Genomic DNA, 25,417 nt, shown 5'->3' with positions numbered 1-25,417 from the left:
GACGTAGAGTGTTACTGACAGTCTGCATGGTGGGCAATGCCAAGGCTCATTGTGATGGTTAATCTTCACTTTCAACCAGACTGGATTAAGAATCACCAAGGAGATGGCTTAGTGGTTAAGGCACTCGCATGCAAAGCTTAAAGACCCCCATATGCAACATACGCCAGATTCACAAGGTGACGCATGTGCACAAGGTGGCATATGCATCTGGAGCTTGATTACAATGGCTGGAGGCCCTGGTGTGCCAATTCATATTTTCCCTCTCTCTCTCACTGAAAAAAAAAAAAAAAATGGTGCTGGAGAGATGGCTTAGCAGTTGCCTGAGAAGCCCAAAGACCCAGGTTCAATTCTTTCTAGGTCCCACGTTAGCCAGAGGCACACTGTGGCGCATGCAATCTGGAGTTTATTTGCAATGGCTAGAGGCCCTGGCATGACCATTGTCCCTCCCTCTGTCTCTCTGTATCTAATAAATAAATAAAATGATAAAAACAAATTAAAAAAAAAAAAAGTCCAGTCAGCTGGGCTTGCCTCAAAAAAGAAAAAAAAAAAAAAAGAATCACCATGAAAACACACTTCTGGATTTCTGGACGTCTGTACTGAAGGACTCTCCTCTGGCCCAAAAAGAAAAACAGGGTCTCCTTGAATTCATGACCCATGAACAAACACTGACTTAAGCCATCCATAAATCACAGAGAATCAATCCACCCATATCCTGACCCACAAACAACCCTCACCCTATTGAAACTTCTGGGCCGTTACAACCTTAGAAACCATGCACCCCTAATCATGTCTCGGAAAAGACCTTCACCTGCCCCCCTGGATTCTCACGCACGCCTGCTCCTTTGATCTGTACATTTATAAGCTTCACTTCGGCTCCGGGGAAGACGCAGGGAGCCTCTAGCCCGCACAGAGGTCTCTGTCCTGCACCACGTACAGTGTTTGCAATACACGGCTTCATTCTGCCGCAGTCTGAGTCCCTTGTTTCTCTCCAACTTTTCTTCCATCTACTACGGCATCGCCATCGGGGTGTCACTGAAGGGGGAAGAACCACCGTGAATGTGGTAGGATCGAGTCTTGGAATGAACTGGGACTGAAGGGAATGCACTGAACCCCGACACTCATCAGTTCCTGCCGCCTCACTACAGATGGAATGTGACCAGCCACCTCCAGCTGCTGCCACCAGGCCTTTTCTGCCACGAGGAGCTGTGCCCTTGAACTGTGAGCTGAAATAAATCCTTCCTTCTTCCCTCCCTCCCTCCCTCTCCCTTCTTCCCTCCCTCCCTCTCTCCATCCCTCCCTCTCTCCTTCTCTTTATTCTTCCCTCCCTTCCTTTTTCCCTTCCCCCCTCCCTCTCTCTCTCCCTCCTTCCCTCCCTCCCTTCCTTCTCGCCTTCCTCCCTCCCTCCCTTCCTTTTTCCCATCCTCCCTCCCTCTCTCTCCCTCCCTCCCTCTCTTCTGCTTCTTGCCAAACATCTGGTCACAGCCAAGTAGAAAATGAATCCCACAGGAGTGTTCTCCCCAGAGGTGACTTCATTCCACTCAGTCCACATTCTCACAACACCTGTTTCTCTTTTCCAGGCTGAGCCTCAGAGAGATTCTCAGCGCCGTCTGACGGCATCCCCGGGTCAGAGACAGAACACACTCCACTCTCCAGGCGACCCTGTGACAGCTACGGGGAAAATCAGGACACGTTCCCACACGGCAGCACCTCTGAGAATGCATTCTAGGAACAGGCCAAGGTGTCAGACCATGCAGATTGTATTTTATAAGGCATTTAAATCCAGCAAGAAAAGCCGCCCCATAGCGTAAGGAAACACAAGTGGAGACCAAACCTAAGACTTAAGAAGTCACCGTGTTCAGCCACAGGGGGAGACACGTTCCTCTGGGCCATGATTCTGGGATCCTGCCACGTGGTGGAGCCCACAGGAGGCCCTGCGGCCCCCCACACAAGTATCCCTGTGTTTCTCCTGTGGCCTGAGGTGGAAGGAAAAGGGAATAGAGCCATCCATCGGCTCTGGACATGCTACACAAGGCTGAACTGACTCCCGGTGCAAGCGGGAGATGCCAATGCTAATAAAATGTCACCTCAATCACTTTTGCCAGGGTTATAAAAAGAAACTGGAGACTTCCTCCCTGGGGCATCTTCTGTTAATTGCCATTTACAACAGTTTTGTTTTCTAGGTCTGTGGTACAGCATTCTTTTCCCTTTGAAAACAAAAAGAAACCCCTAAAAACATATAATATATATCAAATGGCATTCCAAATGGCAAAGTGATTTGTTGCCCAATTCCCAGTCTCAGATCAGCTTGGAAGTCTGTCTGTAACGCAGGCATCTGGTACCGATTTGTGACAATATAAAATCGATGCTGAACTCCCATGTAAATAAATACCTCTCCATGTGCCAGATTCCACGAGCCTTGCACATATCCTATCCGTTCCCTTATAGTTCAGGCTTGACTTTAAAATTTTCCTGGCTCCGAAGAACTAAAGTTACCCGGAGTGAACGTCACACCTCTTTACGAAACTCTGCAGGCTAAATTCTTTCCACTCCTGTGAAATCCAGCTCCAGGGTTGACTGGAGTGAAACATATTCCCACCGCTTCCAATCGGCCGGGCCTCCGTGAATTACTAATGTCTGAAGCAAACAGGTTTTTTTTTTTTTAATTTTTTATTTATTTATTTTAGAGCGACAGACACAGAAAGACAGACAGAGGGAGAGAGAGAGAATGGGCGTGCCAGGGCTTCCAGCCTCTGCAAACGAACTCCAGACGCGTGCGCCCCCTTGTGCATTTGGCTAACGTGGGACCTGGGGAACCGAGCCTCAAACCGGGGTCCTTAGGCTTCACAGGCAAGCACTTAACTGCTAAGCCATCTCTCCAGCCCCCGCAAACAGGTTTTAAAACGTGGCCTTGTCACTCTGCACACACGGGGTAGTTTCCCACTGACCACCTTCACCAAACACAGGCTGAGTTAGGAAGTGACAGCGAATGTGTGATCAGTGTGGGTGTCACTACCCAGACCCTATAGCACAGCCCACTTTGCTTAGAAAGGCCAAGGAATTTATTTAGATAAAAATGTAATTTATGCCAGGCATTGAGTCGCACGCCTCTAATTCCAGCACTTGGGAGGCAGGGGTAGGAGGATCACCATGACTTCGAGGCTGCCCTGAGACTACAGAGTGAGCTAGAGTGAGACCCTACCTGGAAAAAACAACAACAACAAAAAATAAACAAGAATGGAATTTCAAAGGGGAAAGTGTGTGGGGGGGGGAATTGTCATGGAATTTTTTTTATAATCATGGAAAATGCTAACAAAAATTAAAAAAAAAAAGAAAGAAACAAAAAAAAGTTGTTTGTGGGCTGGAGAGATGGCTTAGTGGTTAAGACGTTTTGCCTGCAAAGCCAAAGGACCAAGTTCAACTTCCCAGGACCCAACTGTACAAGGGAGTGCATGTGTCTGCAGTTCGTTTGCAGTGGTTGGAGGCCCTAATGCACCCGTTCTCTATCTGCCTCTTTCTCTCTCTCTCAAATAAATAAACATTAAAAAATGTTTAAAAAACAAAAATGTTATTTGTGAGCCAAGTGTGGTGGTGCACAGCTTTAATCCCAGCACTCGGGAGGCAGAGGTAGGAGGATTGCTGTGAGTTCGAGGCCACCCTGAGACTACATAGTGGATTCCAGGTCAGCCTGAGCTAGAGTGAGACCCTACCTTGAAAAAGCAAAGTAATAAATAAATAAAATTTAAAAAGCAAATGTTATTTGTGGTAAATAGCAAGAGTGAAGAGAGGCAAGACATTGCTTTCGGAGTTACATGAGATTATCAGCCCTGCTGGCTATATGGGAAGTAGTGAGAAAAGTAAATTCTCTCAAGTTCATGGGTAAGGTGATACCAGCCCCTACGGTATGTGCAAAAGGCCAGAAAGGGGGCTGGAGAGATGGCTTAGCGGTTAAGGCGTTTTCCTGCAAAGCCAAATGACCCAGGTTTGATTCCCCAGGACCCCATGGTTAGCCAGACACACAAGGGGGTACAAGCGTCTGGAGTTCATTTGCAGTGGCTGGAGGCCCTGGTGCGCCCATTCTCTCTGTCTGTCTCTCTCTAATAAATAAATAAATAATAAATAAAACTTTTTTAAAAAGTTATTTATAACTCTACAGCTATACTTCCTCCAGCTATTAAAAAAAAAATAAATATTGCCGGGCATGGTGGCACACGCCTTTAATCCCAGCACTCAGGAGGCAGAGGTAGGAGGATCACTGTGAGTTCGAGGTCACTCTGAGACTACATAGAGAATTCCAGGTCAGCCTGAACTAATATGAGATCCTACCTCAAAAAAGAAAAAAACAATAAATAAAAAATAAATAAATACTTACGATTGAGGGGAATGAAAAGAAACAGGGCCTTCCTAGGTTGTACAGGTGTTCCTTTTCTCATGGGTGCACGTGGCCATGTATGGGGACCAAAGAACAGCCTTGGGTATCATTCTCAGATACACAGTGCTCCTTTTTATTGTATTTCATTTTTTATGAGACAGGGTCTCTCACTGGCCTAGATCCAGACTGGCTGGGCAGCAAGCTCCAAGGGCCCCTCTGTGCTTTCCTAGCAATGGAATTACAGTTACTTACCACCAGGCCTGGTATTTTTTGTTTGTTTGCTTTTCAGGTAGGATCTCCTTCTAGCCCAAGCTGACCTGGAAATCACTATGTAGTCTTAGGCTGGCCTCAAACTCACAGCATCCTCCTACCTCTGCCTCTCGAGAGCTGGGATTAAAGGTGTGCACCACCAAGCTGGGCAGGAAGAGAGAGAAAATGGGCATGTCAGGGCCTTTAGCCGCTGCAAACAAACTCCAGATATGTGTGCCACTTTGTGCAGCTGGCTTTTATGTGGGTACTGGGGAATCAAACTTGGGTCATGAAGCTTTGCAAGCAAGAACCTTAATAGCTGAGCCTACTCTCCAGCCTACGCCCAGTATTTATTATTTTATTTTACTTATTTGAGAAATAGAAAGCGGCAGAGAGAAAGACAGACAGACAGACAGAGAAGGAGAAAATGGATGCAGCAGGACCTTCAGCCACTGTAAACGACTCCAGACACATGTACTACCTTGTACATCTGGCTAATATGAGTCCTAGGGAATCGAACCTGGGTCCTTTGGCGTCACACGCTCCAGACACATGCGCTACCTTGTACATCTGGGTTACATGGATCCTAGGGAATTGAACCTGGGTCCTTTGGCTTCACAGGCAAACGCCTTAACTGCTAAAAGCCATCTCTCCAGCCCAATGCCTGGTAATTTTTTAATATATATTTTATTTTATTTATTTGAGAGAGAGAAAGAGGGAGAGAGAGAGAGAAAGAGAATGGGCATGTCAGGGCCTCCAGCCACTGCAAATGAACTCCAGATACATGTGCCCCCTTGCGCATCTAGCTTACATGGGTCCTGGGGAACCGAACCGGGGTCCTTTGGCTTTGCAGGCAAATGACTTAACTGCTAAGCCATCTCTCCAGCCCATGCTGGCATGTCCACATCTCAGGGACCCAGGACCTAAAACGCCTGTGTCCCATCTTTAGGTGACTTTTGTGTGAGGGGGGACTGTTTTTGTTTTTGAGACAGGGTCTCACTATGTAGCCTAGACTGGTCTCAAACTGGCAGTCCTCCTGCCTCAGCCTCCCAAGTGCTATGACTACAGGTTATGCATACCACCACCACCCCCAGCTTCAGGCCGCTCTAACTGCCTCCTTATCTTCCTCAAAGTCCTTCCCAGATGCGACACGCACTTAGACCTCAAAGACTCCCCCCCAACAGCAGCATCCAGAATTTATTTTCCTGAGAGCTTTGTGGGTGCCTCCCTTTTGCCTGCCTCTCGCGCTGGTCGCTAAGAACCATGGACAGAACCACCTCTGGCGTTACCCCAGTGTCCCCAAGGGCTTCGCGCAAGGCAGAGAGAGCTTGCAACAAATCGGTGTTGAATACCTGAAACAATGGCTAAGACCTTAAAATAGAAGCAAACCCAAAATGCTTTGGGGACTCAGGTGAGGAAACAGAAAGACCTGCCCTGATGAGGTGGAGAGGAAAGCAGCCAAGTCTGGAAGAAATTCACCAGATAACTGACATGGCCCTTGGAGGGACTGTGTCGATGCACAGCAACAGGAGCCCCTGCCTGACTCACCCGGGCTCCCGGCCAAGCTGGCTCAGGACGTCGCTTGCACTTATCTGGGCTGTGATAAAGGCTGTGGCGTCTCACGGTATGAGCACCAGGGACTGTTCACACAAGAAAGCTCCGACCCGGGCGTGGTGGCGCACGCCTTTAATCCCAGCCCTTGGGAGACAGAGGTAGGAGGATCGCAGTGAGTTCGAGGCCATCCTGAGACTAAATAGTGAATTCCAGGTCAGCCTGAGCTAAAGCAAGACCCTGCCTCAAAATAAAATAAAATAAACAAAAAAGGAGGCTCCGGACCATGAGACTGTATCAAACCCGCTGTTCCTAAACTTGACTCCAAATCAGACCACCACTGGGCCCTGCGCCCAGGGCTTCAGATTCAGTGGATCTTGGGTACAGCATGGAAATCACATTGCTTTTTTTTTTTTTTCTTTTGTTTTTGAGACAGAGTCTCACTGTATCGTCCAAGCTAACACCCTCCTGTTTCAGCCTCCTGAGTTCTGGGATGACAGGCATGTGCCACCACTTTCAGCTGGGGAATCACATTGCTGACAAGTTCCTGGGGCCTGTGAGGCTGAGAACACATTCCAGGGACTCCTGGTCTATAGCCACGCCAAAGAACTCAACACAACCACAAGTAGCCAGGATGGTATTTAGATTCCTCTCCCCCCACCCACCCCCAAAAAAGATAATTCCATAGTTCCTTATGGTCTCCCTTTGCCCAACTCAGGTTCAGCCCTGAGACTTTCTATAATTCAAATCTGGTTGACCTCCAAGGGCCTGTGGGTTAAAAGTTTGGTGGCTCCTGCCTGGTGCCTTCGGGAGGTGATGATGCCTTTAAGAGATGGGGCCTCCGGACAGACCTTTGGTCCCTGGGGATATGGCCACATAGGGGACTTTGGGCACCTAATCTCTTCTCTTTTGCTCCCTGGCCATGAGAAGAATGGTTCTGCTACATGCACTGTCCCTATGACAGACTGCCTGCTGTATCACAAAAGCAACTGGGCCAACAGATCATGAGCTGGAACCTTCTAAGTGTGAGCCAAAATTAACTTTCTTTGTAGGTTGCCTTAAGTATTTGTAACAGCAACAGAAAGCTAAGTAACACGGGACTTCTGTCCATCCCCACCGGCTTCCATCCCAGGAGAGAAAGGCTGTCACAGAGAACTGACTCCCCAGCTCTGACCCCAAGCTACAACCACACAACCTTTCGGAGGCCACTGCATTACGGCTGAAGTCTAACACGAAGGTGTGACACTTCTGCTCCCCCACCCCTCACCCCGGGAGCTCAAGGGAGAATTTTTCTGCCACTTCCAGTGTGGCCAGAGCTGCTTGGCCTTCTCTGGCTGGCAGATATGTCATCCCTCCAACCTGTTTTGTCGTCTCAGGTTCTATCGTTCTGTGTACTCCCTCGTCCTCACAAACACAGGCATCAGACCACCCAAATCCAGTAGGATTCACCTTAACTAAGTACATCTACAAAGACCTCCCTTCCACGTGAGGTCCCATTATACAGATCCAGGTGGAGATCAATGGGGGCAGGGTGCTGCTCAACCCAGTACACACCAGAGCAAAATCAAGGTACAGCTAAGGTAGATGTGCCTTTTCCTAGGAATCTATTTCTATTTGCCCCAAATAGAGAGGGCATCCAAGACCAGAGAAGCAATTGCACCCAGGTTTAGCTTGGCGAACTATGGAGTTCCCTAGGGTCGCTAACAGGAGCATGGGGGAATTCTCACAGATCCATCAGTGAGAAGCCCAGCCCTGGCCAGCCGTGGTGACCACTCACAAAAACCACTTTACTCGAATCACGCCTTCAGTTGGCCTCCTATACCCTCCAGTACCTCTGGAGACGACATGCAGCTGGGGAAGGATCACATGCAGCTGAGGGTGTGGTGGGCGGCAGGAGGGAGAAGATGCCTGTAATCTCAAGTGAAGGACTGATGACTCCTACGTGTTAATGTTAAGAGGCCAGAGTGGGTACTCAGAGCTGCTCTTATTACAAGGTGGTAATGGCCATGTCATGCCTGGGGGACAGTGTTCCACAGCAGTGACCGAAAGGAATTCAGGGACTGTGGGCAATGATACAGCAGCAAGGTGTGTCGTGAACCTGTGTGGGTCCCCGAGCAACCATGGTGAACAGTGAGAGTCACATGTCAGCAACGGTCACAGGCCTAAGTGGCACCTTTGCATTCAGTCCCCTGCTGTCCCTGGGGGGGGGGAGGAGTCCATCAGCTTCCTCACTGACCTCTCAGAACAACACATCCACCGTGTTCACCAACCTCCTGAAACTCTGAAGTGAGGCATTATAAAAATTAGATGCAAATTCCTCTTTGAAAATATTTTATCAGTGGGCTGAAAGGGATGGCTTAGTGGTTAAGGTGTTTGCCTGCAAAGCCGAAGGACCCAAGTTCGATTCCCCAGGACCCACGTTAGCCAGATGCACAAGGGGGCGTACGCTTTTGGAGTTAGTTTGCAGTGGCTGGAGCCCCTGGCGCACCCATTCTCTCTCTCCCTTCCTCTTTCTGTTAAGTAAATAAATAAATTTAATTTAATTAAAAAAATTATTTGGGGGGCCCAGATAGAAAGAATGGGTGTGCCAGGGCCTCCAGCCACTGCAAATGAACTCCAAGTGCATGAGCCCCCTTGTGCATCTGGCTTTTGTGAGTACTGGGGTCAAATCCCAGGTTGTTAGGCTTTGTAATGGGGCCAACAGATCATGAACTAGAACCTTCTAGGTGTGAGCCAAACTTAACTTCCTTTGTAGGTTGTCATGAGTATTTGTTCTAACAATGGAAAGCTAAGTAATGCGGGACTTATGTCCATGTCTCCAGCCTGCAAACACTTTTTATGTTTTCTTTTTCTTATGTAACATTTTTTTAGACAGAAGGAGAATTGACACACCAGGGCCTCAGCCACTGCAATCGAACTCCAGACATTTGTGCCACCTGGTGGCCATGTGCAGCCTTGTGCTTGCCTCACCTTTGTACGCCTGGCTTACATGGGATCTGGAGTGTCAAACATGAGCCCCTAGGCTTCGCAGGCAGGCACCTTAGCCGCTAAGCCAACTCTCCTGCCCTGCAAACTCTTTTTAAATTTGGTACGTGTAGCAGCAGGTGCACTTCTTAAGAGGTGGAAAAAATGTGGCCGTGCACACATTTGCTTTGATTCTTTCCTTTACCCTACCTTCCAAGCTTCTAAAAACCCAGCTCCATTCAACATCTGTCCCTGCTCAAAAGCTTCCCTGGTCCCTCTGAAATGAGACCCTCCCAAAGGGGGTCAGCGGGCGCCCACCTTGATGTCACAGCTGGTTTCCACACCCAGCTCAAAGGTCATCTCCAGGAGTGCCATCCACTGCCATCTCGCTGGTGCTCCCTGACTTCTGCTACCCAGGAACCCGGCTGCCATGCATAGTAACTCCTCTTCTAAAGCGGATGCTGGGCACTGATCACCTGAATCACCCACTCACCCTTGGCTGGCTCACGACCATGTGCAGAACTGGTAAGACTGAAATCCCTGTGGTTCTAATGGCAAACAAGCCCTAACTCTCTTTACCCAGGGATGCAAAGGGAGGATGCCTATGCCCCCTTGCCTACCCCTGTGCATAGGAACCTGGTCCCAGAGTAGGAAAACGGTGGTAAACAAGGCCGGTCACTGGAGTAACAGTGAACCCTCACTCCAAGAGTCTAAATGTTCTTCCCCCACCGCCCCAAGGAGCTCTCCCAACTCAAGGGGTATTCTGAGCAGGCAGCACATGGCTATGGAATGAGGGCCTTGGATTCTGCACAGGGAGTGTACAAAGGTACATCTCCCCAGATTGTCTTGAGGGGAGCCAATGGGGGGTGACAGGGACACTCCTGGCAGGCAGTGAATCCTGTGGACGTTGTATTCATGCAGGCAAGGTGGGGTGGTTACTCCTCATCTCGCTGCTTTTATGCAACGCACGTCTGCAACAGTGAGCAATGGGCAAAAATCAGCACCTAACAGAAGGTTCCATTTTCCTTCACCACTCTGACCGAACTGGTATTTAAGAGGATAAAACACAACAGTAACTTATCCATTCAGGGAACTACTGCATCACTTCCCCATGACCTTAGCTGATCTGACCCAACTTCTCAAATGTTTTTCTTTTTCTTTTTTGATGTTTCTTCGAGGTTGGGTCTCGTTCTAGCCCAAGCTGACCTGGAATTCACTATGTAGTCTCAGTCTGGCCTCGAACTCACAGCGGTCCTCCTACCCCTGCCTCCAAAGTGCTGGGATTAAAAGAGCATCATCACAGCTGGCTCAACTGCTTCTCGGTAGAAGGTACAAGGCGAGGTCAGCTGCATCGCCATTTTAAGTGGACATAGTAGATCTAATTTGCAGACCAGTCACCAAAAGCAATGCCTCTACTCCTTACACAATATCGAATTCTTACTTTAATGCCTGCAACACCCTGTGATGGTTAATAATCACTACCAACTTGAATAGACTTAGAATCACCATGGAAACATACTTCTGGGCCTGGAGAGATGGCTTAGCAGTTACAGTGCTTGCCTGCGAAGCCTAAGGACCCATGTTCAACTCTCCAGATCCCACATAAGCAAGACGCACAAAGGTGTGGCAAGTGCAAGGCCGCACATACCCACTAGGTGGCACAAGCATCTGGAGTTCGATTGTAGTGATTGAGGCCCTGGTGCGCCAATTCTCTCTCTCTCTAAAATAAAATAAAATTTTAATTTAAAAAAAAGGGGCTGGAGGGATAGCTTAGTGGTTAAGGTGGTTGCCTGCAAAGTCAATCCCCAGAACCCACATTAGCCAGATGCACAAGGAGGCACATGGGTCTGGAGTTCATTTGCAGTGGCTGGAGGCCCTGGTGCGTGCGCTCTCTCTCTCCTTCTCATTCCCTCCCTCCTTCTTTCTCTGTCCAATAAATAAAAAATAATAATTTTTTTTTTAAAAAAAGGAACGTACTTCTGGGTGTGTCTGTGGGAGAATCTTTGGGAAGTGAGGAGGGAAGACACCCTTGAATGTGGGTTAGCACCATCCCATGGGCTGAACTGAATCAAAGGAGAGAGCTCGCTGAGCATCCGCCAGTGCTCATCCCTGGTTCTGACTGCAGTGGCCATGTGACTGGCCACCTCACCTTCCCCAGCCATGATGAACAGCGTCCCTTCAAACTGTGAGCCAAAATAAACCCTTCCTCTCTTAGGCGGTTGCTTATCCACATGTGGTCACGGTAATGAGAAAAGTAACTCACTCAAACCCAAAGGCAGAGATTATTAACCCCATTCTACAGAGGCAGAAGCGTGGGAGAGGTGCAAGGCGTCCATTCCTTCTGGGAGGCACTAATGCCCAACATTTGCCTGGAGAGCTGGACTCTTGGGAAATTTTTCCGCTGCCCCTTCCAACCCCGGGGTCCCGCCAGCCTGACCCGAAGGTTATCACGTGCAAATCAGAGTGTGTGAGGGGAAGGCCACAGTCGGAAGGCTGGCAAGGCTGGTGGGTGGAACCACAGGATAATACTGCTTTGTACTTTACCACACTGACCTCGCTTGACCCTAGTCCATAGGTCAGGTCCAAAGATCTCTGTTCTTGCTGCAGTTAAACAGCATTCAAATGAAGAATTGGGGGCAGGAAGGAGGATACATTTCCACCGCACTTAATTATTAGGAATCTTCCTTAGGGTTAAGTGACAGCGTTCCGCTAAAAGGTTTTGTATGTTTTAAACCTTTCAAGTTAGAACCGGAAAATATAAATTTTCAAACCACGGCTTTCCTGACTCTTGGGGAGGCAGTATCCCACTGCCTTTTTAAAGAAAGAAAGAAAGAAAGAAAAACCCATGATCTATGAAAGCAATGAGTTAGCTGTAAATGCCCAAATAAGCAAAGCTTGTGATATTCGTGGTTTCATTTCGCGATGGATAGATTGAATCCCACATCACTCTACACGTTACTTACTTTCCTTCCCCACTATTCATCTTCCAATAAAACACAATAATTCAATGAGAACTAGCTTTCATTAGATTGTTGTAAAATGCCCTAAGCAAAGGGGAAAAAAAAAACAAAACTCTCATTCTGCTTGTCTTTTATTCCTCATAGTTCCCCATTTTCCTAAAACTACAAAGTAGATATCTTGCTTTATAAATAACTGGGTCAGTGAGGGGGGAAAAAAAAAGTCAATGTGTTAGGCACACAGATCTTTGACACACAGATCTTATTAGTGTCTTATTGAATGGTGGGTTTCTTTGGGTTTTGGGGGGGAGGGGGTTGTTGGAGGTGGGGTCTTGCTCTAGCTCAGGATGACCTAGAATTCACTATAGTTTCAGGCTGGCCTCAAATTCATAGCAATCCTCCTACCTCTGCCTCCTAAGTGCTGGCATTAGAGGCGTGTGCCACCACGCCCAGCACTGCATGGTTTTTAAATCTGTCACTAACTTCAGATTTGAGAGCACACAGTGTCCTTTAAGGGGCGCAATGAGTTCTTTCCTGTGCTCCTGCAAGACTGCAGTATTCCAAGTCATAAACCACTAGCATTCATATGGTCTGCTTTATAAGCTTTCTTTTGCCTTGGTGACTAAATGTGCAGCCATAAACCCCGAACCACATGAATGATAACCTCATTAAATATGAATTCATGTACAACTATCCAAACTACCTACACAAACAGAGAGGGGCCCCGGGAAAACCCTGACTGATGATGTGTTCCTGGAGCTTCCAAACACCAAGCGAGAACAAGAACAGCCCCTGCAGACTGTAACGGAAAGCACGGGCTAATGATTATGTGATTCCTCCATGCAGTGCCAGGCAGTGAATGTGGGGCTTCAGTATCTGAAAAGTTTTCTTTTACAACTACATACAGGCTGAAATCTAAAAATCAGGCTAAGATTTAAAAAATAAAAAAAAAAAAAATTTAGTTTTATGTATAGGGAGGGGCAGATGGAATGGGCACACCAGGGCCTCCAAGCCGCTGCAAACAAATTCCAGATGTAGGCACCCCCCCCCTTGTGCATCTGGCTTATGTGGGTCTTGGGGAATCGAACCTAGGTCCTTTGGCTTTGCTACATCCCCCACCCCTTGTTTTTAGAAGTGGAAGAATGAGTGATGGTGATCTCAGGGGAAATTTACACCATCACCTTGAGTGGCAGATTCCCTTGGGTTTTGTTTTTTTTTTTAAGTGTTTCTGATTAAAAAAAAAAAAAAATCTTGCTATCTAGCCCAGATTTGACTAGCACTCATGGCGATTCTCCTACCTCAGCCTTCAAGTTCTGGGATTAAAGGCATAAGCCACTCCACCAGCTAAGTGGCAGATTCTTAAAAATCAAAGAAACAAAATCTATTTCCAACATGCTTCCTTTGCATGGACCCCAGAGGAGAGCATGGAATAAAAATGTGGGGTGGGGGAGGGGGGACTGGAAAGATGGCTTAGTGTTAAGACGCTGGCCTGCAAAGTCAAAGGACCCAGGTCCAAATCCCCAGGACCCACATAAGCCAGATGCACAAGGTGGCGCATGAGTCTGGAGTTTGTTTGCAATGGCTGGAGGCCCTGGCGTGCCCATTCTCTAGCTGCCTCCCTCCCTCTCTCCCTCTCTCTCTCTCAAATAAATAAAAATATTCATAATAAAAATTAAAAAAATATATATTCAAATGTATTTTTTTTTTAAAAACTCTCCTCACACTGCCAGGGACCTGGTTTTGTTTTGGTGCCATGGTCAAGTGGGAGCGAGCCCCAACAGACCCATCTATAGGCTCCTGAGCACACCGGAATCTGGGAAGGTCAGTGGGCAGTGCTGGGGCCCCTTCTCAGGAGAAATCTGTACACAGGCAGTAGCAATGGCAGCCTCAGGGGGGAAAACAGTGTGACCAGGGGCCAGCCAAAGGTTGCTTTGCAAGAAATACAGGAAATTTAAAACTCATGGGGTCAGCTACAGGTCTGAGAGAGCTCTCCTGCCCCCTCCACCGCAGGCCAGGTATAAAAGCAGCTAGGAATCTCTCAGAAAGCTAGTAGAGCACTCACTCGGGGCAAAGCCAGGACTTACTGGTCAGCAAGGGGTCCTGGGCTACCTGCATAAATGCAGGGCACTGAGCACCACCTGCCCAGGCCACAGGTGGTACTCTTTGGCTGGGACGTGGCGGTGGGGGGGGGGGGGAGGAATAAGCAGTCAAGGTTTCTGCCGTCACCTAGTCTCTGTTGCATCTTCTCCATTCTGTCACCAGCCCGTCGCCAGCCAGCCAGACTGCAGGGACGGAAGCGGGTCGGGCTGTTTGTAATGAAGTGTGTGAATGGCCAGTGGGCCACGGTGCGCTGACTGCTGCCTGGGATCAAGGCGATGCCGTGAAGCAACAGGAGGGCCCACAGGACAGGCACCCAGGGAGGAGGCAGGGCGATCGTACCCATTTCATGGATGAGACCTCAGTCCAGGAGACAGGGCCACCAAGACCAAGGACAGGAGGCAGGGCTGGTCCCACTGCGCACCAAACCCTATGGAGAGGGCAGAGACAGTGCCAGGGGAGTAAGAGGCAGCAGAGAGGCCTGGAGCCCACTGAGCCTGAGGAGGGGAGTCCAGGTAGATGCCCACAGGACCTCTCTATTGTGTTCAACTACGCCATGACCCCTGGCCCACGGAGGGCCTCCTTCTCTGACACAAAGGTGGGCTTCCCAAGAAGCAAATCGAAGTGGCAGTGACCTCTGAAGTGATGTAGGGCAATTGCTGTGGGCTGAGGCCAACTGAACCAGCTTTAAGAGCCACATCCAGGGCTGGAGAGATGGCTTAGCGGTTAAGCACTTGCCTGTGAAGCCTAAGAACCCCGGTTCGAGGCTTGGTTCCCCAGGACCCACGTTAGCCAGATGCACAAGGGGGCGCACGCGTCTGGAGTTCCTTTGCAGTGGCTGGAGGCCCTGGCGCGCCCATTCTCTCTCTCTCCCTCTATCTGCCTCTTTCTCTCTGTCCGTTGCTCTCAAATAAATAAATAAAAATAAACAAAAAAATTTTTTAAAAAGACCCAGATCCACGAACCCCAGGCACCAAGGGACACAGGTACCAGCAAAGATTCTGGAGGCTGAGGGCCTGGCTTCAAACTCAGGCTCCACATATGGGCTGAGGAACCCCAGACGAGTCACTTAAACATCTCCAGCTTCAAACAGGATTTGGGAGTTATAAATATGAACTTGCTGAATGCCCAGAAGGCGTGTGGAAGAAGGCCTGCTACTACACATAAAGCAAAAATACTGCACCCAAGGTCCTGTGCCAAGTGCCACAGGGGAGGGCAAGAAGTGTCCCTGTGGCTGGAGAGATGGCTTAGCCGTTGGGGTGCTTGCCTGCGAAGCCTAAGGACCCAAGTTTGATTCCCCAGGACCCACGTAAGCCAGATGTACATGGTGGCCCATGTGTCTGGAGTCTGTGGTGGCTAGAGGCTCTGGAGCACCCATTCTCTCTATCTACCTCTTCAATCCCCACCACCAGGCCGCCCAAATAAATTAAAATTTATATATATATACACACACACACATACACACACATACATACATACATACACACATACATATATATGTTTAAAAAAAAAGTGGGGCTGGAGGGATGGCTTAGCTGTTAAAGCATTTGCCTGCAAAGCCAAAGGACCCAAGTTCAATTCCCCAGGACCCACATTAGCCAGGTGCACAAGGGGGCGCATGCGTCTGGAGTTCCTTTGCAGTGGCTGGAGGCCCTGGCATGCCCATTCTCTCTCTCTCCCCCTCCCTCTTTCTGTCAAATAAATAAATAAATAAATATAAAATATTTTTTTAAAAAATAAGTGTTGCTGCCCCATGGTGGGCTCAAACTGAAAACTCACTTTTTGGGGGGTTTTTTCGAGGTAGGGTCTCACTCTGGCTGACCTGGGATTCACTCTGTGGTCTCAGGGTGGCCTCGAACTCACGGCGATCCTCCCGCCTCTGCCTCCCGAGTGCTGGGATTAAAGGCGTGCGCCACCACACCCGGCTTTAAAAACTCACCTTTCAGCTGCCATTCATTACCACGCTAAATCACTTGTTCTTTCGTGTTATTCAACAAACTCAGGAGTACAATGGCTGCACACAGTTGACAACCACTGCGTTCACTGTTCACTGAATGCGTGAGGGGCATGGGGGGGGGCATTAAATCCTGTTACTATGGGTAGCAAAGTGCCTGAGGCCACCTTCTGCCCACTGTGTGCCCTTGGACTCCTGCCTTACCCTTGGTTGGCGCTGCAATCAACAACCATAAAAGCACTTCATAAACTTGAGGCCCTTTGGCTCACTTCCCTGACAAGGGAGGGATGTTGGCTGGGGATGGACATCTCTGTAGACAGAGGCTTCCAGCTTCCAAGGCCTCGTGAAGTCTAAAGTTCAGTGTGCCTGCCTGCTGCCCAGGGGACACAGCTGAAGGTAGGATTTTTAAAGTTGCAACACTGGGCTGGAGAGATGGCTTAGCGGTTAAGCGCTTGCCTGTGAAGCCTAAGGACCCCGGTTCGAGGCTCGATTCCCCCAGGACCCACGTTAGCCAGATGCACAAGGGGGCACAAGCGATGGGAGTTCATTTGCAGTTGCTGGAGGCCCTGGCGTGCCTGTTCTCTCTCTCCCTCCCTCCGTCTCTCTCTCTCTCTCTCTCTCTCTGCTTCTTTCTCTGTTGCTCTCAAATAAACAAAAAAAATTTTAAAGTTGCAACATAGTCAAGCATGGTGGCCCACGCCTTTAATTCCAGCACTTGGGAGACAAAGGTAGGAGGACTGTGGTGAGTTTGAGGCCAGCCTAAGACCAGAGAGTGAGTTCCAGATCAGCTTGGGCTACAGGGAGACGCTACCTTGAAAAAAAAAAAAAAAAAAGTGGGCTGGAGAGTTGGCTTAGCGGTTAAGCGCTTGCCCATGAAGCTTAAGGACCCCGTTCGAGGCTCGATTCCCCAGGACCCACGTTAGCCAGATGCACAAGGGGACACACGCGTCTGGAGTTCGTTTGCAGTGGCTGGAGGCCCTGGCGCGCCCATTCTCTCTCTTTCTCTCTATCTGCCTCTTTCTCTCTCTGTGTCACTCTCAAATAAATAAATAAAAATAAACAAAAAAACTTTTTTAAAAAAGTTAAAGTTTCGCCATACACTGAGGGCAGCTGCCACTCATTCCTCAGTGCATGCATGTTGGCCAAGCAGTGCCCTAGACCAAACTTAATTGCTGCTTTTCATCTAATTTGATGGTTAAGTAATCCAATGTCTGCATACTACACATGTCCCAGGTCCCCACAGCAAGCCACAGCACTTAGTGACACACAGAACGCTGCACCTGAGGGGCTGGAGAGATGGCTCAGTGGTTTAAGGTGCTTGCCTGCCAAAGGGCACAGGTTCGAATCCTCAGGACCCACTTAAAGCTGGATGCACAAGGTGACACATGCATCTTCAGTTTGTTTGCAGTGGCTAGAGGCCCTGGCACATCCATCCTCTCTATTTGTCTCTTTCTCTCTAATAAATAAAATAATTGTTTTTAAGAATGCCTCTTTCTCTCAATAATTTTTTTTAGAAAAAAATAATGTAGACCTGTAAAGGATACTGTGCTCATCCATCCTAACCTTTTAACCTTTAGTTTCCCAAGGAAAACTGAGGTCCAGAGCCCTCAAGACCTGGTTCCACATCAAGTACCTGGGGCTCCTTTGTCCCACTTCACTATTCAGGACTGTGCAGACAACTAGAAACTTCTGGGACCAGTTGCTGGGTGCACTGGGTAGAGCCAAAGAGCACAAGTTCACAGCCAAACTTGCTTGCCCTGGCTGGCAATGCCAGCAAGGAGCAGGCTTCCAGCTTGTTCTGTCTCAAGCTCTCCCACACTACAGATTTTATGACAATGGGCAGGCCTGAGATGCTGCCACCAATGAGCCAGGGTCACTGGTTTATGTGCTTTCGCCCTTCACAGGACACAAGCAGGTGCCCCAGGCTTGGGAAAGTTCCCAGCCTAGCCCAGCTGGAGACTTCCATTTTGGCTTCTCTCATACAAGAGGCTGGAAAAATTACCTGAGAGGTAATGGGGAGTATTGTTGCTAAAGAAATCAGTCACAAAGCAAGGTGGTAACAAAATCAGAAAAGCATGGCCACACCCCCTCCCATGCTCTGGCTCTCCATGCATGGTCAGTTCGCATTTTTGGTTTTTCTTTTGTTTTTCAAGGTAGGGGTTCACTCTAGCCCAGGCTGACCTGGAATTCACTATGGAGTCTCAGGGTGGCCTTGAACTCACATCAATCCTTCCACGTCTGCCTCTTGAGTGTTGGGATTAAAAGCGTGTGATATCACACCCGGCTTGTAAAATTTTGTTTTAATTTATTTGCAAGCAGAAAGAGAAACAGAGACAAAGATAGAGGGGAGGGAGAGAGAGAGAGAGAATGGTGCTGTAGGGCCCTACTCACTGCAAACCAGCTCTAGATACATATGCCACTCTTTGCATCTGGCTTTATATGGGAAGTGGGGAATCGAACCAGGGTCATTAGATTTTGTAGGCAACTGCCTTAAACACTGAGACATCTCTCCAGCCCCACAGTTTTCCTTTCAGTAAAGACACTCAGACTTATAAGCATGAGCTGTTTCCACCTTGGGGGTACACAAGCAAAGGGTAGACAGAAGCCCGAGGCAGCAAGCAGTAGCAATCAGCTAGCCCGGGCCTTGCCATGAAAGACTGGGACCTTGGGCAAGGTATTTAACCTCCTGGCTCAGTCCGTTAGCCTTACACTGGCTACAAATCACAATCCTGACCAGCACCTCTGTTCATGGTAAGCTGGTACGTTCCACTTCCATCCCAAGGAGCTGGATAGAAACAACGGATTGGGGGGGAGGGGTTGGAGAGATGGAATAGCGGTTAAGCGCTTGCCTGTGAAGCCTAAGGACCCCGGTTCGAGGCTCGGTTCCCCAGGTCCCACGTTAGCCAGATGCACAAGGGGGCGCACGCGTCTGGAGTTTGTTTGCAGAGGCTGGAAGCCCTAGCGCGCCCATTCTCTCTCTCTCCCTCTATCTGTCTTTCTCTCTGTGTCTGTCACTCTCAAATAAATAAATAAATAAGTAAAATTTAAAAAAAAAAAAAAAGAAAGAAACAACGGACGGCCTGCTTCTATGGGGCTTGCGGTTGTGTTTTGCAGACAGGGTCTCACTACGTAAGCCAAAGCCGGCTTATGGGTTATAAAGCATGTGCTGCCAATTTGTGAGACTACCTGCTTTTTCTTTTCCCTTTAATTTTTATTTATTTGTTTACTTGAGAGAGAGGGAGAGAGAGAATGGGCATGTCAGGGCCTCCAGCCACTGCAAAACGAACTCCAGACGCCCCCTTGTGCATCTGGCTTACATGGGTCCGGGGGAATCGAACCAGGGTCCTTTAGGTTTGCAGGCAAATGCCTTAACTGCTAGGCCATCCCTCTAGCCCAAGACTGCCTGCTTTTTAAGAGAGCTCCCCAGGTGAGGCGACTCACACTAACATCACAGATCAGAAAGTCCTGAACACATTCAGTCAGCATTCCCTAAGAAATGCAAATTGAATGGACAAGTAAAAGGAAGGCCCAAGACACTGGCCCAGCTGAGGATCTTGTGATCGTTTGAATGCATGGCCCCCAGCATATTCAGGGTCTTATTATAGTTTGGATCTACAGCCACCTGGCTAGAAGAGATTTCACACGGCAGATCTTAGGGTTCAGACCTTTTGTGGGGTTTTGGTTGTTGCTTGGTTTTTTTGAGGTACAGTTTCACTCTAGCCCAGGCTGACCAGGAATTCACTATGTAATCTCAAGGTGGCCTTGAACTCGCAGAGATCCTCCTCCTACCTCTGCCTCCCAAGAACTGGGTTTACAGGCGTGTACCACCATGCACACCTCCTCACTAGGCGTGGTGCTAACTCCGAGGCTCTAAAACACAGAAATCCCTGTGCTATTTTCAATTTTTTTTGTTTATTTATTTATATTTGACAGCAACAGCATAGAGAGAAAGAGGCAGAGAGAGAGAGAGAGAGAGAGAATGGGTGCACCAGGGCCTCCAGCCACTGCAAACGAACTCCAGACGCGTGCACTCTCTTGTGCATCTGGCTAACGTGGGACCTGGGGAACCGAGCCTCGAACCGGGGTCCTTAGGCTTCACAGGCAAGCGCTTAACCACTAAGCCATCTCTGCAGCAACCCCCCCCCCCCGTGCTATTTTTAAACAGTACCCCAGCCACCCTGTGGACCTCCTGGCAAGCACACGCTTACCTGGGCTCTACTCTGTGTGCTTTTGGGTGGCTGCCTGCCAGTCAGTAGCTCCTGGCAGTGGAGTAGTAACCTACAGCTGCTGCCAGCTGCAGCCTAACATGATGTTTTCAAAGTAAAAGAAACCTTAAAACGCATTGTCTAAATCTGCACTTCCAGACTGGAGAGATGGCTTTGAGGTTAAGGTGCTTGCCTGCGAAGCCTAAGGACCCAGGTTCGATTCTTCAGGTTCCATGTAAGCCAGCTGCACGGGGGGGTGGGGGAGAGGGGGACGCACATCTGGAGTTCGTTCACAGCAATTGAAAGGCCCTGGCATACCAATTTCACTCTGCCTTGCTCCCTCGCTATTGTTCTCTCTCGAAATAATAAAATAAAATAATAAAAAGGTTTACTAAATCTGCACTCCCTAATGTCTATTAACACCTTCTGGATGCAAGGTTCACTGCCCCAGCAGAGAGGGACCACGACAGGGAATGAAGCTAAAAGGCACCTGTTGGCTTCTGTCCCGGTATGACCAGGGCCAGATGGAGTCTCTTTCACAGGCTGGGGAGCCCTGGGCACTCTAAAGAGCATGGGGCCTAGGAAGTAGCCAGACAGCTGGGGGTCCAAACAAAAAGACTAAATGTAGAGGAACCATCAGGAAAGGTCTCACAGAATCACACTGCATAACTGGCTGCTGTATCCTGGACAAGCATTTACTGTCAGCAGTTCCAAAATTATCTAAGGGGCCTGGAGAGATAGCTTAGCGGTTAAGACATCTGCCAGCAAAGCCAAAAAGGACCTCAGTTCGATTCCCCAGAAAAGGTGGCTCATGCGTCTGGAGTTTGTTTGCAGTGGCTGGAGGCCCTGACGTGCCCTCTCGCTTTCTCTCTCTCTCTCTGTCTGCCTGTCTCTCAAATAAGTAACAATAAAAAAAAAAAATTATCTACAGAAAGCCGGGCATGGTTGCCCATGCCTTTAATCCCAGCACTCGGGAGGCAGAGTAGGAGGATCGCCATGAGTTCAAGGCCACCGAGTGAATTCCAGGTCAGCCTAGGCTAGAGTGAAACCCTACCTCGCAAAACCAATAAATAAATAAAAATAAATTATCTACGGTGGCAGAGAATAGGATATCAGACCTGGATGTCAAAGACACAGGTTCATATCCTGGCCCAAACTGGATCCGCAGTATCCACAGCCATCCTCAGGCTGCCTCCGGGTAGGTAGGCAGTTTCTCAACCTCTCTGGGCCCCAAGGGCTCATCACCCATGACAGAATCCACCACACACAGGGTGACTGTGAGGGTTCAACAAAACAGATGGCAAGTACCCACGCGGTATACAGAGCTGGTGACCGCTGCAGGGACTCATGTTTACTGGGCACGTACTCATGCCAAGACCTGGTATCTTTCAAAGATTGAAAGGCCAAGCAATTCACTCTGACTGCTTTTAAGAGTCCAGACGGTCAGGGGGGTGGAGCACTTGCCTAGCATGCACAGACTAAGCAAGTTCAATCCCCACCCCATACAGAGCACACTCCAGACGAAATAACCAAAAAAAAAAAAGTTTCAAGACTAGGTTCTGAAGTTGTCATTTGTTCTACACCCATAGCAAACTGAATACAGAAAAATTTGAATTCATGGGGGGGGGGAAGGGGTCAATCTGAAATTCACTATGACAAGACTTTTTGAACTTGTGAGTCACCTGGGGAGAGCTTGTGAAAATGCGACCTGAACTCAAGCAGGTGAGAACCGCGAGTGGCTTTTTCGTAAGCTGTTCGCGGCCCACACTGGAGTTCCGTGGAATTCCTGAAGGAGCTGGAGAAGGGATCCGAGGAAAGTCTCATTTGACTGACAAACCGCATCCCAGGACAACATCAATGAAGTGCCAGCAGGTTTCCTTAAAGCCAGGCACACTGGATGGCAGAGGGCCAGCCCCGCCCAGGCCTTCCTTACTTGACCTCTATGCTACACTTGGTCTGGGCAGGTGAATGTACTCTTCAGGGGACATAAACATACCACAGACAGAGGTCTCCACATTCAAGCTGGCCTCCCACGAATCCTTTTTACCTACCCACCTCCAGGCCCTGTATGTCAAATCCGATGATGTTGTTTCTGTTAACAGCTATTATTAAAAAAAAAAAAAATGGCCTGTCCGGCTGCCAGATACGAGCCACTGAGAAATAGCAAGATGGATATGATTGTTGGCAATAGTGCACCTCTGAGACAGCGCATCTTAATGTGCGTTCTGGTGGGAGACATTAACAAACAGTCCTGAAGGTTCCAAGTGGGAGGGTGAGAGAGTAAGTTTTAGATGTTCCCGCTCAAAAACACTATATCCTGCACATACCCATTGGAGTGAGTTTCCAGAAGAAAATGTGTGTACTCGGTGGTGTACCCGGAGGGGTGATCTCTCTAGCTGCTGTCAGCACAAGGAACCACCGAACACAGTCCAGCCTTGCCCATTCGCTAAGTATGGCACTTTTTTTTTTTATTATTATTATTTGAGAGCGACAGACACAGAGAGAAAGACTGATAAAGGGAGAGAGAGAGAATGGGCGCGCCAGGGCTTCCAGCCTCTGCAAACGAACTCCAGACACGTGCGCCCCCTTGTGCATCTGGCTAACGTGGGACCTGGGAAACCGAGCCTCCAACCGGGGTCCTGAGGCTTCACAGGCAAGCGCTTAACCGCTAAGCCATCTCTCCAGCAGTATGACACTCTTATTACAAGGTCTGTCACCTTTTCCGACTGTTGGACTAGAGCTCAAACTCCAGTGTCACTATGAGCCAGGGCGTGATGTCAAGTAAAAGGGTCGGTAGGAAAACTGCTGAGTGCACGCTCCGCTGGGGGCGCAAGCCGCCCTGCCCTCAGCTGATCTTGGGGATACGCGTGCTCCTGTCGGAGCAGGACTGTCACCTGTGCTGTGGCTCATTCATCCAGTGCAAGTGCAAGGGGCTGGCGGCAGCCGAGGCTCCACACCCCTGCCTGAGACCCTGGTGCACTCAAGCCCTGGCGTTCTAAACCAGCAGGGTCCCGATGCCAATGGCTGGAAAGAGCCAACTCCTTGGATGAGCCCAAGTGGACTGCTTCCTGATTCGATTACCGGGAGGAAGTCAATTTTCCAACAGGCCCAGGGAGCCTTCGTGGGCCCCATTACTACAGACTGTAAAATGACTGTTTTCTTGCCATCTTGATGCCCCGAAGAATGTTGGCAAGAGCGACAGAGGCTGGAGCTCACCGAAGGGAGATGGTCAACGTTCTAACCAAATGCCCCCTTAGCATATATCAAGTCCCAGCTATTTCCTGAACAAGCACGTGTCCACCGTCTCATATTTTTTGCTAAAGATGTAAAATACCTGCGGACAACTTAAGCCGGCGAACACAATAAGCTTTTAACTAACTTAAGCCAATTCCTTTTGGAATGAAAAAAAAAAAAAAAGTCTTAAAAACTCTATTCCCAATTCCCCTTTCCCCCTGGGCCTGGATCAAGGAAATACAAGAACTTTCCTCCACTTCTTAGGGAAGCAAAAGGAAACTTGCCAAGTTTTCCCCCGGACCACCCAAACTTCTGCGGAGGGTTGATTCAAGCGTGTCTGCTACCCGTTGGAGCTCCCGCAAAGCCGCGGGGCCCCACCCACTGCTCCGGGCTGTGCCAGGCTCACTGGGCCCCCAGCGTGGAGGACGCGCCTCCGGATCTGGACCGGGTTTCAGGAAGCTCGTGATCTCCTCCTTGTGCCGGGAGGGTTGAGCGCGACTTTTTATTATTATTTTTATTTTTATTTTTAAAGGGCTCCTGCAACCCCTAACTCCCGGGCCAAGGCTCACGCACACACGTATGACCACACACTCCATTGGGCCTCTTCCAATTTCGTGTGCCAGGATCCAGCCAGGCGCGGGAAGGTGGGAGCGACTTCGGGTGGTCTTCTAGCCCTGGAGAACAACCCCTCCACACACACACACACACACACACACACACACACACACACACACCATATCAGTGAAGTTGGGTGCCCAGGGTGCGGTGGAGGGAGTCGGAGCTGGGCGCGTGGCGTCCGGGACACTCACCTGGACCTCTGCAGCTGTTCCAAGGCGCTGGTGCAGCCGCCCTGGCCCGATTGCTCCAGGGGACAGTAGTTCTGCGAGGACTGTCTGGAGAAGGCCACCGGCAGGATGCCCTGAGTGAACGAGTTGAGTCGTCCCCGACTGCCGCACGCACTCCCGGGGGTCCCTGATCCCAAAAAAGCAGCCGCCGGCACTTGCACGCTGGTGAAAGCATCGTCTTCTTCCAGTTCCTCCGGCCCGGCGCCCCCCGACCCGTCGGGCAGCAGCTGCAGTTGGGCACAGGCAGCGGAGAGGGACACCGACCGAGACGGATGCCACAGTTCCCCGGACGCACGGTGACCGGAGATCGGAGGTGGCAGCGGCGAGGGTTGCGCGGCCGACCACGGACCGGATCCGGGGAGCCACGGGCAGCTCGCGGTGCCCGGCGCGCCGGCCAGTAGGCTGAGCCGTGCCCTCGCGCCCGCTGGCTTGCCCGCGCCGCCCTCGTCTCCGCCGCCGCCGCCGCTCCAGTCGTCCTCGTGCAGCGGCGGCCGTCCGTCCAGAGAGATGTTGGTGAGGAAGGACAGGGCAGCCTGGCGCCGCCGCGGGTCCATGCGCGGTTTCCGGACCGGCTCCGGCGGCGGCCGGGGCGTTGCGGCGACCGCGGATTGGGGCTGCGGAGGAGGAGGTGGAGGCTGCACCCCGCTGGTGCCCGCGGCGTCGGTGCCCGCGTTGCTGCTGCTGCTGCTGCTGCTGCAGGCGGCCGTGCCCGCCGTCGTTGTCGTCGTCGCCATTGTGTCCGTGTGCGTGGAGTTCCGCGGGGAAGGGAAGGGAGACCCGGGCGGCGGGGAGTCGGGGGGGGGGGTCCCTTGTTTTTTTGTTTTTTTTTTTTTAGCAGCGAGCGGCGTGCGCGAGCCGCGGAGACTCGGCTCGGGCAGAGCGCGGGGCGCGGAGGGTGCGCGCGGCGGCCCGGTTCTCCTGCGGGCGGACCATGCTGGCTGCTCCGGGACCCACGCGCGAGCGCGCACGCCTGCCTGCCTGCCTGTCTCCTG

At 50.0% G+C, this 25,417-nt stretch overlaps 1 protein-coding gene across 2 annotated transcripts in view; it reads right to left on the bottom strand.

Moving 5' to 3' along the window:
* The window catches only part of Cables1 (Cdk5 and Abl enzyme substrate 1), a 143,141-nt gene extending 117,947 nt beyond the window's left edge, over positions 1-25,194 (bottom strand). For both annotated transcript variants that reach the window (XM_004654829.2, XM_004654830.2), the window contains exon 1: positions 24,390-25,194. In XM_004654829.2, the coding sequence (XP_004654886.2) occupies positions 24,390-25,159 (770 nt within the window). In that variant the 5' untranslated portion in view covers positions 25,160-25,194. The remainder of the gene's footprint in view (positions 1-24,389) is intronic.
* Positions 25,195-25,417: the final 223 nt, after the last annotated feature.

Source organism: Jaculus jaculus, chromosome 15, assembly GCF_020740685.1.
Source record: "Jaculus jaculus isolate mJacJac1 chromosome 15, mJacJac1.mat.Y.cur, whole genome shotgun sequence".
Taxonomy (NCBI): domain Eukaryota; kingdom Metazoa; phylum Chordata; class Mammalia; order Rodentia; family Dipodidae; genus Jaculus; species Jaculus jaculus.
Note: the sequence above shows the minus strand (reverse complement) of the source record. Positions and strands in the feature narration are given on the sequence as shown.